Raw genomic sequence first — 17,703 nt, 5'->3', positions numbered from 1 at the left:
AAATTTACGAGCAGCCAGACTCCCGTTTACAGGTCAGGACCAGGGCAGAGAGAGAGAGAGAGGGGCGGGGTGATGTCTCAGACCGACAAGTTTTTACCAAGAGAGGGAGAGAGGAGAGAGAGAGAGAGAGAGAGGAGAGAGAGAGAGAGAGAGAGAGAGAGAGAGAGAGAGAGAGAGAGAGAGAGAGAAAGAAGGGAAAGGATCAACAGAGAATGAAGCAATAGAAATAAATGAGAGGGAGAGACACTGGGAGACTTCATGGGAGATAGAGGAGGAAAGAGAGACCAATAAAGAGTACGAGAGACTAAGATGGAAAAGAAGGCATTAACAATATTAGAGAGAGAGAGAGAGAGAGAGAGAGAGAGAGACAGAGAGAGAGAGAGAGAGAGAGGGAGGGAGAAGAGGGAAAAGGATGGTAAAAAGGACCAGACTTGGAAAGTGAGAAGCACTTAGTATGCTACTCCTGTTTTAAATACGCTGGCTCCATCTGGTGGCTGACTGGAAGAATGACAGCCGAGAAACAACAGTCAAATATACAGGAAGTGCCACTAAAATCCAATGCCGAATGTACGTTTAACATCAACACATGAGTCAATATAATTGTGGTAGCTTGGTATAATTACTGTAAACAAAGTAGATGGCGGCGGAGAGTATCGGTCGCCTCTATCTCACAGCAGTGGCATTGTTAGTGCTCGTGTTTCCCCAAATGAACCAGCTGAGACGGCAGACAACATTCACAAACACTACAAAGAGATTCACGCTCGTACCTTTTGGCCGTCATCTGCTCCTGCAGTTTGCTGTACATCTCCAGGACTGAAGGAAAACACAAAGCACAAGGGAATTCAAGTGGTTTTGAGAGTGGGAATGACGACACCAAAACTACATCTGCTCAAAAAACTACATTCACGCTCAAATAAGTGAAGGATTGGAAATTGTCCTGCTGAGCTACCAAAGACCCGGGACAAAGTTAGACTTTGTGGCCCCAAATGTATGACGTTAATAATTCTCCTGTAAATGGTAATTAGAGGTCAGAGTATGACCACTGCTACACAGACAGAGAGAGAGGGTGCACTTTTCACTACTTTTCTCTGTCCAATTACTTCATTAGACGCGTTTCCACCCACCTGTTTTTATGCACATTTTGAAGTATCGCATTAGATGGGAACGGCAAACAATTTGAAACAACTTCCTCAGTTTTGCAACGACAACAAAGAAAAAACTTTTTTTTACGGTCGCTTGTGGCGGTTTTTGCCTTTTTTTGAAAGAGTTCATGCGCAAAATTGCAGACGAATAAAGTGATCAAGCTGGACCCCCTGTGTGACTTCCATGATAAAATGAGAGAGAAAGTGCATTAAGAGCTAGAATCCCCCATCCTCCTGTGTGCGACGCGTGAGAGAGAAAGTGCATTGAGAGCTAGAATCCCCCATCCTCCTGTGTGCGACGCGTGCGTTACCTGGCAGACAGTGTGACAGCTTGTCGATGGTGCTAGCGATGTTCCTCTGCTGCACTCGACACTGGCTCAGCTCTTCCATGGAGCTGATGAGCTGAAAGGAGCAGAGAGAGAGAGGGGAGGGAGGGAGGAAAAAAGGGTGGATTTTTATCTTCATCGGCATCAATGAAGAAGTCCCCAGCTGTAACTCCAGTCCTGATTGGATGGGAGGGCTAGTTTGTCGCCCTATCAGCTTACCCCCTTTGCCGTCATCCTGAAGGTGCTGGTTGGTCTCGATCACCTGACTCTGTGGGAGAAGACATTAAAATGGAGAGAGAGAGAGAGAAGCATCAGGAACTCTCCATTTTAGTCGATCTTCTAAACCTATTCTTCCTGCCTCAATCGTTCCCTCCCTCTCCCTTCCTTTCTTCTTTAACTTTCCATCCGTCTCTCTCTCCCTCTCTCCTTCATCACTCGTTAGTTTCTGAGCACCTTCTTGTTCTTCAATACCGAGTAAAGCTGAGATCTCTCCCCCCAGCCACCCCTCTCTCTCCACCAACAGTTTTGTTATCCCACATTCCTTCCACCTTTCCCTAGTTCAACCTTTCCTCCATCTCTCTTATCTCAGGGATCCTACACATTTTCTATTTGATTAGTGTTGAAGATGTTGTCCGCTGTTCAATATGATTTACACAGATAGACATCTTGCCCCTGCTAACTAGGTCATATCACTGTATAGCTGACAATTGACCTATCGCTAAGCCCCACCCCCCGTCCTCACTCGGACAAACACAGGGCACGCTGACTAGAGTAAATGGCAGCCGTCACTGTCAAAGTTATATCCCAAGACGCTCTTCACAACTTTTTGAGCCCTGATATCGTCTAGAAGCCATCAGAAAGTACTTCACTATGCCATGGTAGTAGCCTACAACATTTAAAGCTATCGATAAAAAGAAATGCGATACATGCATTCCTGGCTTTAGCGAATCTTTAATCAAACGTTTTAACGGAGGAAGACAGCAGGCGGGGATAACAGATGACTCACATCCAGAATTGACATTCACTTAAAGTAACCTCTCAGTGGATTATATAGCCTATATGCCGAATTGAAGATTGGCGCCTGGTAATCTATTTCATGTACCTCTGTATAATCAAGAAACGTTAAATAATGTAGATGTTTTTCATAGCGAGACAACGGATCAGCAGAGGCATAGCTTACAGTTTTTAACATCATGTTTTCCTCCCGGATCTTTTCTCTTTAGACTACCTCACATTTATTTGGAGAACGAGCTTAATTCGCTTGTTTTAGGGTTTGACTGGTGTCTGGCGATGTTATAATCACATCAATCAATGTGCCTCCTCTTCACTAGTCTCGCTGGCCAGACTCCCCTCTCTATCTCTTCACCAACTCCATTACGCGCATAACGTAATGACTGGAAACTTGCATAATTCAGCATTTTATTTTGCCGACTTTCTGAATACCATGATGATTTTATGATACCTTTTGGATCATGGAAGCCAAATGAGGGAGAAGACTCGTCATCTCGCTGTCACCATGATTGCAGATTTAACTCCAAAACAGTAGCATTGTGGATGTGAGTGGATCTACGTTTACTAGTTTAATATTATCAAATGCCTGGCCTCCCAGGATACCTCGTAATGTTGCATTTACCCCCATGCACATCGTTTGACCATTTTTTCAACTTATAAATGTATAAAACCCCATAAAACCAGAGGAAACTCGCGTTTTCTAGTGCTTCTCTATGGAGCTCTAAGCTGAGAATGTCCGAGTGTATTGTAGAGCTGCACGCGCTGTGATTGGCTTGTCTGCGTTCGGGGCGTGGCTTAGCGATAGGTCAATTGTTCTTCACAGTGACAAATTTCAGACTACGGTATGTGAGATTGTGAGATGATTGGCAGGATTCCTACACCCTTTCCATTTGAAAATGTCATATTTTTTCCAGGCAGACCTATAATTATGTTCTGACTGGATTTGATTTTGCTCTGCATTTGATATAAAGCATGCTGACAGCCTCTGGGTAATAAGGGCATTCCTCTATCTGAACATTATTCTTCACATCAACAAAAACTGTGGACTCAAAGTTGGTCTACAACAACATCAAAGCTATGCGTGTGTCGCACCTGAAATACAACATTTTCCATACTTTCCCAGACTTTTTTTTTTTCAAACTCCCAAACTATTGAAGGAAAATATCTAATTCACTTTAAATAATTGTACACGCCTGCGTAGCAACCCTCTTACCTTCATTTTTGTGGGGTTACCTGAGCAGTTCCTGATCCCTGATCCACCCCCCCCCCCCTCACCTTCAGTTTCTGGGCCTCTCCTCGCACTTTGAGCAGCTCTGTGATGGAGTCGACGAAGCCCTGGAAGTGATGGTTGCACATCTTCTCGATCTCCCTGTCGTGGTTCCTGATCCGCCCGTCCAGCTTCTCCATGAACAGGCCATGCTCCTGGCCGTCATACACCGACCTGAGAGAGAGAGAGAGAGGAGGGGGTATTAACAGTGTGGAGGGTAACGGCATTGAGACAGCAGCAGTGTGTCATCTTTGTCAGAAGGAGAGAAAAGAGAGAAAGGGTAGAAGGAGTGAGAATCATCTTTAAAGCAGCTACGGGGAACTTTTAACTGAGTTATGAAACGGTCTAAGCTTTGTCCACAGGTGGCGCTACAATCAACACAAAATGACAGTTCCTCGTAGCCGCTTAATTTTTGTAAATGATAAGTCGTGTTCACGGGTCCTGAACTGAATCACATGTCTCTGAGGACAGATACTGGCCGGTGTTATAATCAACTAAGTATGCAGCCTACTACATGATTTGGTTTCCCTTTCCGGGCAAACATGTCCGTGGTCACCGCTTTCACTAGAACACCGGTGTGTGAGAGGGAGATTCACCCCGCTCTCAGTAGAGGGGAGGCGGGGTCGTGCGACTGGTTCTCGATGTCAGTTGTATAAATATAAAACAACAGAAAGGAGCATTTTACTGCATTTACAACATGTGTCCAGCAGGTGGAAGCACTGGATTGACACTCGGTAAAAAACCCTGCTTCACTTTCCCAAACTGAGCAGCTGGGGTTCAGTCAGTGCCTTGCTAAAAGGACAATCGTGTTAGTGAGAGGAGAGCAACTCATTTATTTTCTCTGCACACATTTCCCCAGCTGCTCCCTGGATTTGATCCAACAACCTTCCAGTCCAAAAACGGGGTTTCTATCTTGAGCTAGAGGGCATTTTTCTGTGTTTGTAGGCCGCAGTCAAATTATATGAAACCAAAACACCGTTTGTATTTAAAAGTGCAGGTGACCTAAATTATTCAATAAAATAAATACGAATAATGTTACTAAATATTATTGCCATGTCATAAATAGAGTACAGCAGGAATGAGTGTGGAAGTGGCACTTCCAGTTCATAAGGGGGAAAGTGAATGGGATTTTAGTATGGGGATTTCAGTTCAATGCATGAAATAAGGTCTGTGGTTAACAAAGGTTTATGAAACAGTGACGTTTGCCAGATAATCTTCACAAACAAGGACCACTTTTATGACTTTTCATTTGTGTTAACCACAAATCGTATTTCATGCGTTTAACCAAAATCCCATGCTAAAATCCCATTCACTTTTCCCCTTATGAACCAGCATGGTGGTGATTTCGGGGTAAGCCTACAAAAATATGTCATCCCTGCAGTACTCTATCAGTGTGTGTGTGTGTGTGTGTGTGTGTGTGTGTGTGTGTGTGTGTGTGTGTGTGTGTGTGTGTGTGTGTGTGTGTGTGTGTGTGTGTGTGTGTGTGTGTGTGTGTGTGTGTGTGTGTGTGTGTGTGTGTGTGTGTGGACATGACTTCTGTTATACAGAGGAAGAGACTCGGGTTCCTGAGGACAATCTCACTTGGGAAATGTCTAACTGTTTGGCACCCGTGTCTGGCCTACCTTTGACGAGGTTAGGAGGGGCGACGGGTAACTCGCCCGTCTGGTTTTTCATGGTCCCCCTTGTGTGATATCTCATACATAGCATCTCTTGCGGGCAGGTAAGCACCTTGTGCAGCTGGTGGCACCACATTGTGATGTTGGAGTGTCGATGTATATGGTATGTGTGGGTTTTTTTCTTCTTGTATATGTATGTTTTTTTTTCCCCTTTCTTTTCTTTCCTCATATCTGAGTTTGTTTGTTCTTGTTTATTGATGTTCTGAAAATTCTAAAATTGACTAAATAAAATATAAAAAAGGAAGGTATGTACTCTGTAGTACCGTAGTTATTTCTTCCTGTGTCCTTTCCCTTCCAAATAAAGTACACACACGTCACACACAGTCACAGTCACACACACACACACACACACACCTGAGTATGGCCTGAACCCGCCACCCTTCCTCCTGTTGACCAGGAAATGCCCGACTCGTACAATGGAGTGTATCTGACGCCACAAAGGGCTTCCTTTAGACATGCACCCACACACACACACACACACACACACACACACTTACACACACGTGCGCGCGCGCCTGCTGCTTTTGACTCCCTTTATAGTAACTCCAAAGGCCAGCATGCATGTCAACTTTATTTATAAAGAGCAACAAAGGACACACATAGATAAAAGGTGTGTGTGTGCATGTGTGCATGTGTGTGTGTGTGTGTGTGTGTGTGTGTGTGTGTGTGTGTGTGTGTGTGTGTATGCGTGCGTGCGTGTGTGCATGTGTGCATGTGTGCGTGGGTGTGTGTGTGTGTGTGTGTACACCAAGGTCCAGAGTCTGTCTAACCACTTGCTGCCCTTGGCAAACAGTGTGACTGGTTGGAGTGGATAGTGAATGATTGACTTAATATAGAAATGAAAGAAATCAACAACTGACTGAAAGAATGAATGAATGAATGAATGAATGAATGAATGAATGAGCGCTGGTTTCAAATGAATCTGTCATAGGAGCAGCAAATCAGCAGGGCTCGACATTAACGGCTGCCCGGTTGCCCCGGGCAACCCAAAAAAAAATAGGGCAACCATTTCTTGGCCTTTGGTTGCCCCAGGGGCAACCACGTTTTAACATGCAAACAAATATGTACAGCAGCAAACAGCAAAATATACACCAAATAAATATGTTTTAATACTTGTTGTGAGTGACATACTGTGACATACTGTGACATTTTATTGCTGTTACAATCGGAACGATGTTACTAATTACCAGTCGGAACCTACGTGATGCATGCTGCACGCGTGGTGTGTTTAACGAGTAGCCTACTGACTCGCACAGGTGGGGCTGCTCGCACACAATCACAGCGGCTGCAAGACGCACCGTGAAGATGTCAAAAGCAGATGAAGTCTGGCTGCATGGGTCCAAGCCCCGACTAAAGGTCTCGACTCATTATGCTTCCCGCATCGGCGAGGACCGCGAGTGTCCGCACGGAAAAGCGAGTCAAATCAGCAGACGCGCCCCTCCACAAGGCTCCTGTGCAGACGGTTTTCGCCTGGCTGTGCACACCCCGAATTGTGTAACTACGTGGACGCGGCTGGGCGGACAAAGTGGAGTTTTCAAGACTCCCGTTCACTTCCGCGAGCACAAACACCCACACAGTGTATAAAAGCTCCACACGTTTCCTCGTCAAGATTCAGTGTCTCTCATTTCCGTGCGACAGTCCAAACTTCAAGCATAATTCCAGCTTAACGCTATACTGCAAAGCATGTAGCCTACAACAAGCCTACAACATACACCTCGACCAGGACATCCTTCAAAAACATTTTACCATATGTGCTGAGGAATGATTTGCATCCCTGCCTCATGATCATCTGCCTGTCAGCCTGTCATACGGGGTGAGAGAGAGAGGGATTGCAGGGCCGCTTCTGGGCCTTTTGGGGCCCTATGCAACATCAGAGTGGGGGCCCCAAACCACTGTCATCATAGTATCCCTGAATGAACATGAGGAGGCATAGGCTACTTCATTATCAATAACGCTTTTAATTAATACATTAAGCACAATATGAATGATAACTGTTAAAAAAAAAATATGAAAATGAAAGTTCACAAATATTAGTTAAACAAATCCTTTCAGTGCAAATGCATTATAAAAACAAAAAATAAAATTTGTTTAGAAAACGAAATTACACAAATGTATTATTATTATTATCATTATTACTACTACTACACCCGGTGCGCACACTGAATAGGCCTATTATATTATATACTATAGACTATTATACCGTATTTCCTCTATTAGTGGCCCCTATTCAATTACAGGCCTCTGCTCTAATATAGGACGGGGGCACGGCCTGCGCGGACAAATAAAGGCCCCTCCCTCAATACAGGCCGGGTCAAAAAAAAAAAAAAACGAAGGAGCAAAAACTACGGTGAATACGGTACTGTAAATTTCCCATAACACAACGTATCTACCGTGTGACGTAACCGGACATAACGCAGAGACCAAACGAACCAGACGAAAGTTTGACGTTAAGTTTCAAGAGAGCGTTGTGCAATATGCAGTAGGGATGGGCATCGAATTTCGAATTTTCGAATAATCGTTGTTATTATCAAGGTCGACTTTTATTATTGAAATTCGAAATTCGAAAAAAAAAAAAAAAAAAAAAAAAAAAAAAATTTGAGTGAAATGTTGCATTGTCTCCCCTGATTCTAAGTATAGTCAAATCGCTTGGTTTGAGCAAGTAAAACAATTTTTATAAGCATTTTAAGCAAGGTTTATGGAAAAATGAATGGCGGATGAAATCCCATGAAGAGGGAGAGGGGGTGACTTTGGCACCCCTTTGGCACTCAGACCTGAGCCTACTAAATATTTAATGAACCACTCATGATTGTCAAAACTGTTTTTTATTTTCGAAAATGTCAATGTAAAAAAAAAAAAAATGTAAAAAAAAAAAAAAAAAAAAAAAATTACATTTTTAATTTTTTTTACATTTTTATTTTTATTTTCGAATTTCGAATTAAATTCGAATTTGGCCAGCGAATTTCGAATAGTGTTTTTGCTAGAAATGCCCATCCCTAATATGCAGCGGAACATTTGGTACAGTGTGATGTGGAATCAGCCCTTCAAGCAGAGCCTGCACGATGCCTACGACGAGTGGATAGCTGGGGACGCAGATAAGCAGTACACAGCTGGAGGTGGAAACCTAAAAGCGCCTGCTCGACGCCTGCTTGTGGACTGGGTGATCGCCGCCTGGGACAAGCTGGACAAAGATCTGATCAAAAAGTCCTTCCAAGTTTGTGGACAGTCTGTGAAAACTGACGGGAGTCAAGACAACCTCATCCACTGCTTCAAGCAGGGACAGCCCTGCACCGCTGAGGCTCTCGCCCAGCTGCGTTAGAGGGACCAGGAGAACAGACAGGCAGCCGAGGATGAGGAAGATGAAGAGAAACTGGTCAACAATGAACTTGTTGTTCTGAATGATGAGGACGCGGAGGATACCGACATACTAGATGAGGAGGAGGAGGATACTGAGTGAGTGAGTGACCACCAATATTTATTTGCGTTGTTTGGTTTTATGCAATATTTTGCAATAAAAGTCATGAAAATAAAGGAGTATGTCCATGAGAGTTTAATATTAAGAAATAAAGGCCTCACTCGAATACAGGCCTCTGCTCTAATATAGGACGGGGGCTCTCTGCGGCTCAGTAAATAAAGGCCCCGGTTACTATTAGCGGAAATACGGTACTTACTTTTCTGTCACATCGTCATTATTAAGCCGGCTTATGACTGCATAGTATCTTAATTACTCAAAATATAAGGCGACTAAAATTGGGCAACCATATTTTTATTCGGGCAACCAAAAGCTCTTGCCAGGTTGCCCCTCCGGCAACCACTTTTAAAAGTTAACGTCGAGCCCTGATCAGTCTATTAAACATGTTATTTGTGTTTAGGTGATGAGAGAGAGACAGCTAGATGCAGAGAAGGTAGAGAGGGAGAGAGAGGGGGAGAGAGAGAGAGAGAGACAGCTAGATGCAGAGAAGGTAGAGAGGGAGAGAGGGGGGGGAGGAGGGGGAGAGAGAGAGTGAGAGAGAGAGAGAGAGAGAGAGACAGCTAGATGCAGAGAAGGTAGAGAGGGAGAGAGGGGGGGGAGGAGGGGGAGAGAGAGAGTGAGAGAGAGAGAGAGAGAGAGAGAGACAGCTAGATGCAGAGAAGGTAGAGAGGGAGAGAGGGGGGGGAGGAGGGGGAGAGAGAGAGTGAGAGAGAGAGAGAGAGAGAGAGAGAGAGAGAGAGAGAGAGAGAGAGAGAGACAGCTAGATGCAGAGAAGGTAGAGCGGGAGAGAGGGGGGGAGGAGGGGGAGAGAGAGAGAGTGAGAGAGAGAGAGAGAGCTAGATGCAGAGAAGGTAGAGAGGGAGAGAGAGGGGGGAGGAGGGGGAGAGAGAGAGCTAGATGCGGAGAAGGGAGAGAGCGGAAGAGAGAGAGAGAAACCTGCTAGCCAGCATTCCTCTACTATCATCTCAGTCTATCTCTAATGGTGACCGTCTGTTGCAAGCTGTTAAATATGTCAGAATATTGACAGATCAAATGATAATCCAGATGACGTTGTTCAGCGTTGTGATCAGACAGAGTTATTAGTTTGATGCTTGGGGGGGGGGGGGACTTTTGGCCTCTTTGTGAGACAATTTCCAACCACAGAGGGCAGCCTAAATTAAATTAAACATTCCAATATTGCCAGCATGCCAATAAGCTGCCATTATGGAAACAATGATTTACCAAAATGATTGTGTGTTTGTCCAAGAACAGGATGAGTCAGAATGTCATTCTCAAGCCAAAGAAGCACATGCCAAAAGCAGAATTATGATTCCAGACCCAGTGTTTTGGTGATACAGTATAGGCATCCTCTCTCATATCAAGCACCATTATTTAGTACCCAACCCCCGGCAGCATTCATATTTCTGTCCCTTACAGGCTACCATAAGCAGTACCAGACCATCTGTCAATGTTGCTGCAACTCCACCAACAATAGAGGTTGGTTGAAAGCCATCAATTGCTCAATGCTGCTATAAAACCTCCAAACAACAGCTGGTCTTGTGACCGTGTGTGGACTGGAAGCTACGACACAAAACTGTTTTTTTTATTTTTTTTTATTTTTTCTGGGGGCGGGGGGAGTGTTAGTGGGTGGTTTCAATTTTGCACCCTGGCAACTCTCACTCACTCCCAGTGCTTGGTACTGACTACCACCAAGAGAGAGGAGGAGAGAGACACTACTGACACATCTTCTTACTATTACACAGTATATTATTTGCAAACGCTCTGGCAACACATTATTGTTTTGTCCTCCCAATGAAGCCATTTAAATGAGATCAGCCAACACATCATCAACACTTCATTGTACTGAGAGAGTGAGACACACAGAGAGAGAGAAAGCTTTATGAAGCAGTAGTGTTCCATTTCTTTGCTCCTTTCTTTCTGTCTCTCTGTGTGTGTGTGTGTGTGTGTGTGTGTGTGTGTGTGTGTGTGTGTGTGTGTGTGTGTGTGTGTCTCTCTCTCTCTCTCTCTCTCTCTCAAACACACTTGACTGAAACACACCAGGTACCAAGTAGAGAGAGAGAGAGAGAGAGATGGAGGGAAGAAAGAGGGGTGTCGCAGTAGAGGGATGAGAGAAATGGATGGAGGGATGGAGAGTCCGAAAATGGAAGAGTGGTTGAAGTGATGGAAAAGGAAAAGGATGAAAGATGGCTGAGTGATGGATTTGGACACTGTCAGTTGCATCATCATTGCCAACAGCTGTGCGCGCGCGCGCACGTGTGTGTATGCGTGTGTGTGTGTGTGTGTGTGTGTGTGTGTGTGTGTGTGTGTGTGTGCGCGCCTGCGTGTGCGTGTGCGTGTGTGTGTGAGAGAGAGTGTGTGTGTGTATGTTTGCGAGAGTGTGACTGTCCAATGATCTTTGGGGACAAGTTGCTGACTGAACAACAGCTGGCTAAATAGGATCGTAACCAGCATGAGACACACACTATCCTGTGTGTGTGTGTGTGTGTGTGTGTGTGTGTGTGTTGTGTGTGTGTGTGTGTGTGTGTGTGTGTGTGTGTGTGTGTGTGTGTGTGTGTGTGTGTGTGTGTGTGTGTGTGTGTGTGTGTGCGTGTGTGTGTGTGTGTGCATGCGAACGTGCGTATGTCTGTCTGATGACTCAGCGGGGTGTGTGAGTGTGCTCTAACAAACTTGTGGCAAGCTGCTCCCTAGATTCTCATACTAGCACAGCCCTGCTAGCGCACACACACACACACACACACACACACACACACAGCAGTGAGAATGTTCCAGCTGAGCAGCAAAAAGCTCTCTGACAGAAAGACACTTTCTGCTTTAACAGCATTGATTGAGATGAACAGGCAGCATTCAGTCTGCATCCAATCAGTGTGCTGTATGACAGCACATGACTCTACTTCCTGCTTTCACTACTGCATCCAATCAGTGTGCTGTATGACAGCACATGACTCTACTTCCTGCTTTCAGTACTTGGACCTTGTTTGATCTGTTTCCAATAGGATAGACTGGAGTGGTGCAGGGATGACCTATTTTTGGAAGTTAGCATCACCATTTTCCCATTGGATTTTGGATTATTGCAGAAAATAAGCTCTGTGGCAAACATATAAGTTTATGATACTTTAGACACTCAGCTGTCAGTCTTAATCCATTTCACTACCTTAAGACTGAGAATATTATTATTTAAATATTTTCATAACGTCGTTAGGTGGTGCTGTTGGAAGCCTTGCATCGGTGAACCAAGCATGAGTGTTGTGGGCGGGACTGCTTTCTGGGGGCAGTGACGCGCTCATGCAGAACCGGTGTCTCGCAAAACATCGCCGCGTTTGCGGAGAAACATATGAATCACTTAGAAACAAACATAACCTGTTAATAGGACGTGTTTCATCCGGCCCCGGCGGCTAGAGGTCTTTCCCCCAGCGATAAGCCCGACTCCCGAGGGTAACGTTACAGAGCCTGCTGATGACTTCACAGTAGCAAGCGGACCACTTCCGGGTAGGAAACATTATTGTAAAATAAACAACAGGTATAAACTCTCTTTGCAGCACATCAGTGTCTTGCTCTATATTGGAACTATGAAACATTGCATTGCCGCTACCAAATAAAATTCTAATAATAAATGTAGGCGCCAAACATCTGGAAACCGAGACTAATGATACTTAGACCTTTGTGTTCAGCAAGATCATCTTCACAAATTAACATCACTCTTATGATTTTTGAAGCCGTCGCCAGAAATCCCTTCAAACATTATTCAAATGAAGCGCTCCCAGATGAACATGCCTTTTTCGATGCTTTGCTGAGCCCACCTCACTCCAAGCATCTTATTTCTAGATTTGTATGTCTGTTTGACAACTGCACCACGGCCTCTACTGAGAGGATTAGAGAAGCGTGGCAGGGGGACCTTGGTCTTGATTTATCTGACATGATATAGGAAAGGAGTTTGTCTGTGGTACAACTCTGCTCAGTTAATAGTCGACATCAGCTGATCCAATTTAAAGTTACTCATCGTCTTCACTATTCTAAGCACAAGTTGCACAAGTTCTTCCCCTCTGTCTCTCCACTGTGTGACAGGTGTCAGAGGGCACTCTGTCTCATGCCTTCTGGTTCTGCCCTTCACTGACAGCATTCTGGGCCAAAATATTTGACTGGTACTCTAAGGCTCACAAAATAACCCTTCAGCCGGAGGCTGATGGACATGATCTCTGTTACAAGGATGGAGAGGCTCAGATCCCTGAGAACCAACTCACTTAAAAAGTTTTGAACTATTTGGAACTCGTTTCTAGCCTACCTCGACGAGGTTGGAGGCAATAGGTGACTCGCCCGGCTGGTTCTCATTAAAATACCTCACGTGGGACCCCACGCACAGCATCTCTTACAAGCACATACGCACCCTATATGGACGGTAGCACCGCAACAATTGTTGATATCACATATCTATGTGTTTCTTTGTTTTCCTTTCCCGTGTCTGAGCTTGTCTGTTTGTTTTGTTCATATGTTGATCAAATTGCAAAAAGAAGAAGAAATAATTCAAATGCTGTTAATTTGTGAAGATTATCTTGCTGAACACAACGTTCCAGTTTCATCAGACTTTTGTTAACAGACATTATTTCAGCCATCTCACCAAAATCACATAGAGAACACCCATTGACCTCCAGACGAGGGAACCAGGGGATGCGAACTCCCGGGTTTTATAGGACTCATTCCTGCAACCCCCCATAGCATTGGTTCTCAAATGGGGGTCCGGGGACCCCCAGGGGTCCGTGGCACTTTGCAAGGGGGTCCGCGAAAAGTTTTCAGGGAAATAAAAATAAAAACTTTTTTGTTGTTGTTGCAAAAGCTTCATAGTTCAATGGAAATATTTTATGCTTTAGATCTAAAATGGTTCATGGATTACCTACATTCTAATCTAACAAACCTATCAATTTAAAAGTCAAACACGTTACTGTGGAAACAATTAAGCTTAGCCCAAAATCACAAATCAGAATGAGGGGGTCCCCGGTATATTTTCTATCTTGTAAGGGGTCCTTGGCTGAAAAACACTTGAGAACCTCTGCCCCATAGAACAGAACAGAACAGAACAGAACAGAACAGAACAGAATAGAATAGAATAGAATAGAATAGAATAGAATAGAATAGAATAGAATAGAATAGAATAGAACAGAACAGAACAGAACAGAACAGAATAGAATAGAATAGAATAGAATAGAATAGAATAGAACAGAACAGAACAGAACAGAACAGAATAGAATAGAATAGAATAGAATAGAATAGAATAGAATAGAACAGAACAGAACAGAACAGAATAGAATAGAATAGAATAGAATAGAACAGAACAGAACAGAACAGAATAGAATAGAATAGAACAGAACAGAACAGAACAGAACAGAACAGAATATAATAGAACAGAACAGAACAGAACAGAATAGAATAGAACAGAACAGAACAGAACAGAACAGAACAGAATAGAATAGAATAGAATAGAATAGAACAGAACAGAACAGAATAGAATAGAATAGAATAGAATAGAATAGAATAGAACAGAACAGAACAGAACAGAACAGAACAGAACAGAATAGAATAGAATAGAATAGAACAGAACAGAACAGAACAGAACAGAACAGAATAGAATAGAATAGAATAGAATAGAATAGAACAGAACAGAACAGAACAGAACAGAACAGAATAGAATAGAATAGAATAGAATAGAACAGAACAGAATAGAATAGAACAGAACAGAATAGAACAGAACAGAACAGAATAGAGAGACATCAAGTTAGTAGGCTGTGTATAGGAGAGTGTGCAAACCCACATGATGATGAGAACCATGCAGCTTCCCTGTCATTAATGGCTAAATTTAGCAGCTATACAGGGTGGAGCAGAGGACACACACACACACACACACACACACACACACACACACAGGATGAGTTGTCCGTGCCTGCAGCAGTGTGTGACTGGAGGCAAGTGATTAGATTAGCCTACACACACAACATGTAACACGCCTCACAATGAGATCAGAAGACTCACACACTCTGGATAGGAAACGTCGGGGTCGTTGCTCGTGACACAGACAGACACATGCAGCAACTTTTCAGGCAACGCAGACGAGCAACACATTCCCAGCAACAGGCAGAAAATGCGGTTGACATGGGAACTCGGTGTTCCTACTTCCTACAGTATGAGGGTCCACGAGCGCTGATGCAAAAACAACATGGAGCTGGGTGGGAATATTACCAGCAGCAGGGTCTGAAATGTACTTTTTCGCTCACCTGTCAAAGGCTGGGAAAACGAAACTTGGAAGAATAATTTTCACTAGCCAAATGAATGAATTGCACATTTTTCATAGAAATATGTCAGGAAAAATACAAAAAAGCCATGTCCACCGAAGATTAATTTTACCAGTATTGATCGGACCCCTACAACTATTGCCGCAATAACAGCTGTTCTATCTATGATACAGTATTATGATTTTGCCTTTTTATGGGTAAACATTACCACAAGGTGACAAGTTGCCATGTCTAACTGTCTACCCCCTGCAGGTCCAGGAAAGGCCTGGAGACGCGGGCAACAGTTTGAGGCCAGAGACAGTGGACAGCCAATTCTCTACAGTATCTCAGTGTTTCCCATACATAAAGGAATTTGTGGCGGGCCGCCACAATAATATTTTGACCCCCACAATAAGATGTTGACCAAAAAAAAAAAAAAAAAAAAAAAAAATTGTTTTTTTTACAGTGCACCTGAACGCAACATGCAAGATATCCGCTGAATAAGTGTCCAATAAATGTTCATATCATTCTGGCCAATACTTCTGTTATAGCATTTCAGTCTGGAATATGGAATATCTTTCAATAATCTATGATTTAGCTGCTAAATTGTCAAATACCGCCATCTGCTCGCTAGGGATGTCGAAAATCATAATTTTTCTTGACCGACAACCGACACTCATTAGCCGACAACTGTCGGTTAACCGAGAAGATTAAAATGCGCTATTTTACTGTCTGTGCCCCATTAAACCTTAGGCCTACCAAATGCTTGATTTTTTTTCAGTAGAAAGCGTTTATTTTTACATCTACAAGCAGAAAAAAACACATTAACAAAACGAGAAGACAAGTTAAATCCTCCAGCCATCTAAACAAAAACATTCCTCGGATAGGCTATGAGGAGCTGCACGCATTTGCAGAAGGGGGAAATACGGAGGGAAAAAACCCATACTCACGCTCACAATTCTTAAATGAATTATCTTACTGCATGTGTCGTAAATAGTCTAATAAAACCAGCAGAAACTAATTTTAAAAGCTCAGAACGAAACGTGTCGCTAATTGAACGAATTTCCACTTTGAATAGCACATCAAGACACCGCCCCAAGCCTTCACGCTGCAGGGCGCACTGAAGAAGCGCTTATTGCTCTCTCCTTCTGACATTCTCACTAATTCAACAGTGGTTTACCTGCTTTTGAGATGTGCAAAAAAATAGTTTGCTTCTCTCTCCACGCTTCTCCCTCTCTCTCTTTATCTGCGACGAGGGCTGTATGCTCTCTGTGTGTCCGGCTGCACGACATGACGACGAGTGCAGCAAGTCCGCACGCTGACAGCTGTCAGCATTGCGGGACTCGGGAGGATGAACAAATGAGGCAGGCTGTCCAAACTTTTTACCGATCTAATATGAGATGCAGATAAATAATTATATATTAATAGCCGATGTGTTTAGAAGAGCATTCTCACTCTTGCTGTAATCGTTGTGGGATTATTACACCTGAGAGACAGACAGACCTGGAGAGAACTCAATTTACGGTAAAAGTGTGGATTCCTCAGTGAATCGATGTGGAAGGCGCAGCTTGTTTTGAAACGCGTCATTGAAAGTCACCTCATGGTCTCATGACAGCGGCTGAAACACAGAAGGAGCATGACTGACTGGCTCGCTGTAGTCTGACTCTGCACAGGGCAGGGCGTCTTCTCCCGTCTGGTCAAAGCAGAGGGGAGGCGGGGGTGTGGCGCATGTGTGGAGCTGAGTTTATCACAGAGCACATCTCGCACGCGGGGGGAGAGGCGGACAGTGGCAGTGCACACTGCTTTTCCATTTGGAAAAGCCTTTCTCTAAATGAATGTTGTTCTGGCAGTGGCAGGAGCTTTTCATTCCTATATAATGCTGCTACAGTAACTACTTAGGCTAGTTAACATTATTGCTTACCGCGAAGGAGGGAAAAAAAACACCATATTGGCAACACGTTGTATGCCAATTTAATATGCAAATTAACCGTTTGACCGACATGCTTAACCGACCAATGACGTTGTCGGCGGTTAACCGGTTAACGGTTAACCGTCGACATCCCTACTGCTCGCTACCCAGGCAGTTATGTATGTACTTAACCCAACTAACTTCACCTAACTAACTATCCAGTGTGCACAACACTGTCAGCCTAAACTCCGGCTGACACCCCAAAAACCTACAATCCGCTACAGAAAAATGTATATTGTTTGTTTATTAACTGGCCCCTCGCCTTCTATCATTTCACGAAAGTGGCAAAGCAAGTTGAGTATCCCTGACCTATAGGGAGAAATTTTGTTTGTCATTGTAAACCCACAACACAGTAATGATGACATGTTCTTCATAGATCTAGCCTTTTAATTTTGCTCTTAAGCTTTCTCAAAGTACACCAAATTCATGCATTTTACTTTAAAATGTTTAAAAAAAAATCTTGCGGGGGGGCATGCCCCCACACCCCCCTAGGGGGTCAGCGGGCCCCCACCACAAATACCCAAAATCCTGTGGGAAACACTGCAGTGGACAGCCAATTCTCTACAGTATCTTCATGACTTTTGCT

General features: G+C 43.9%; 1 protein-coding gene across 1 annotated transcript in view; it reads right to left on the bottom strand.

The window, feature by feature from the left end:
* LOC310779533 (exocyst complex component 6B-like) overlaps positions 1–17,703 on the bottom strand; it is a gene marked incomplete at both ends in the record, with an annotated part of 81,181 nt that overhangs the window by 36,139 nt on the left and 27,339 nt on the right. Inside the window, 3 exons of the mRNA XM_083640059.1 lie at positions 768–813; positions 1,454–1,736; positions 3,755–3,920. Coding sequence (XP_083496185.1) covers positions 768–813; positions 1,454–1,736; positions 3,755–3,920 — 495 coding nt within the window. The remainder of the gene's footprint in view (positions 1–767; positions 814–1,453; positions 1,737–3,754; positions 3,921–17,703) is intronic.

This window comes from Poromitra crassiceps, assembly GCF_964638095.1.
Source record: "Poromitra crassiceps genome assembly, chromosome: 7".
Taxonomy (NCBI): Eukaryota; Metazoa; Chordata; class Actinopteri; order Beryciformes; family Melamphaidae; genus Poromitra; species Poromitra crassiceps.
The sequence above is the reverse complement of the archived record's forward strand: the minus strand, read 5'-3'. Positions and strand labels throughout refer to the sequence as shown.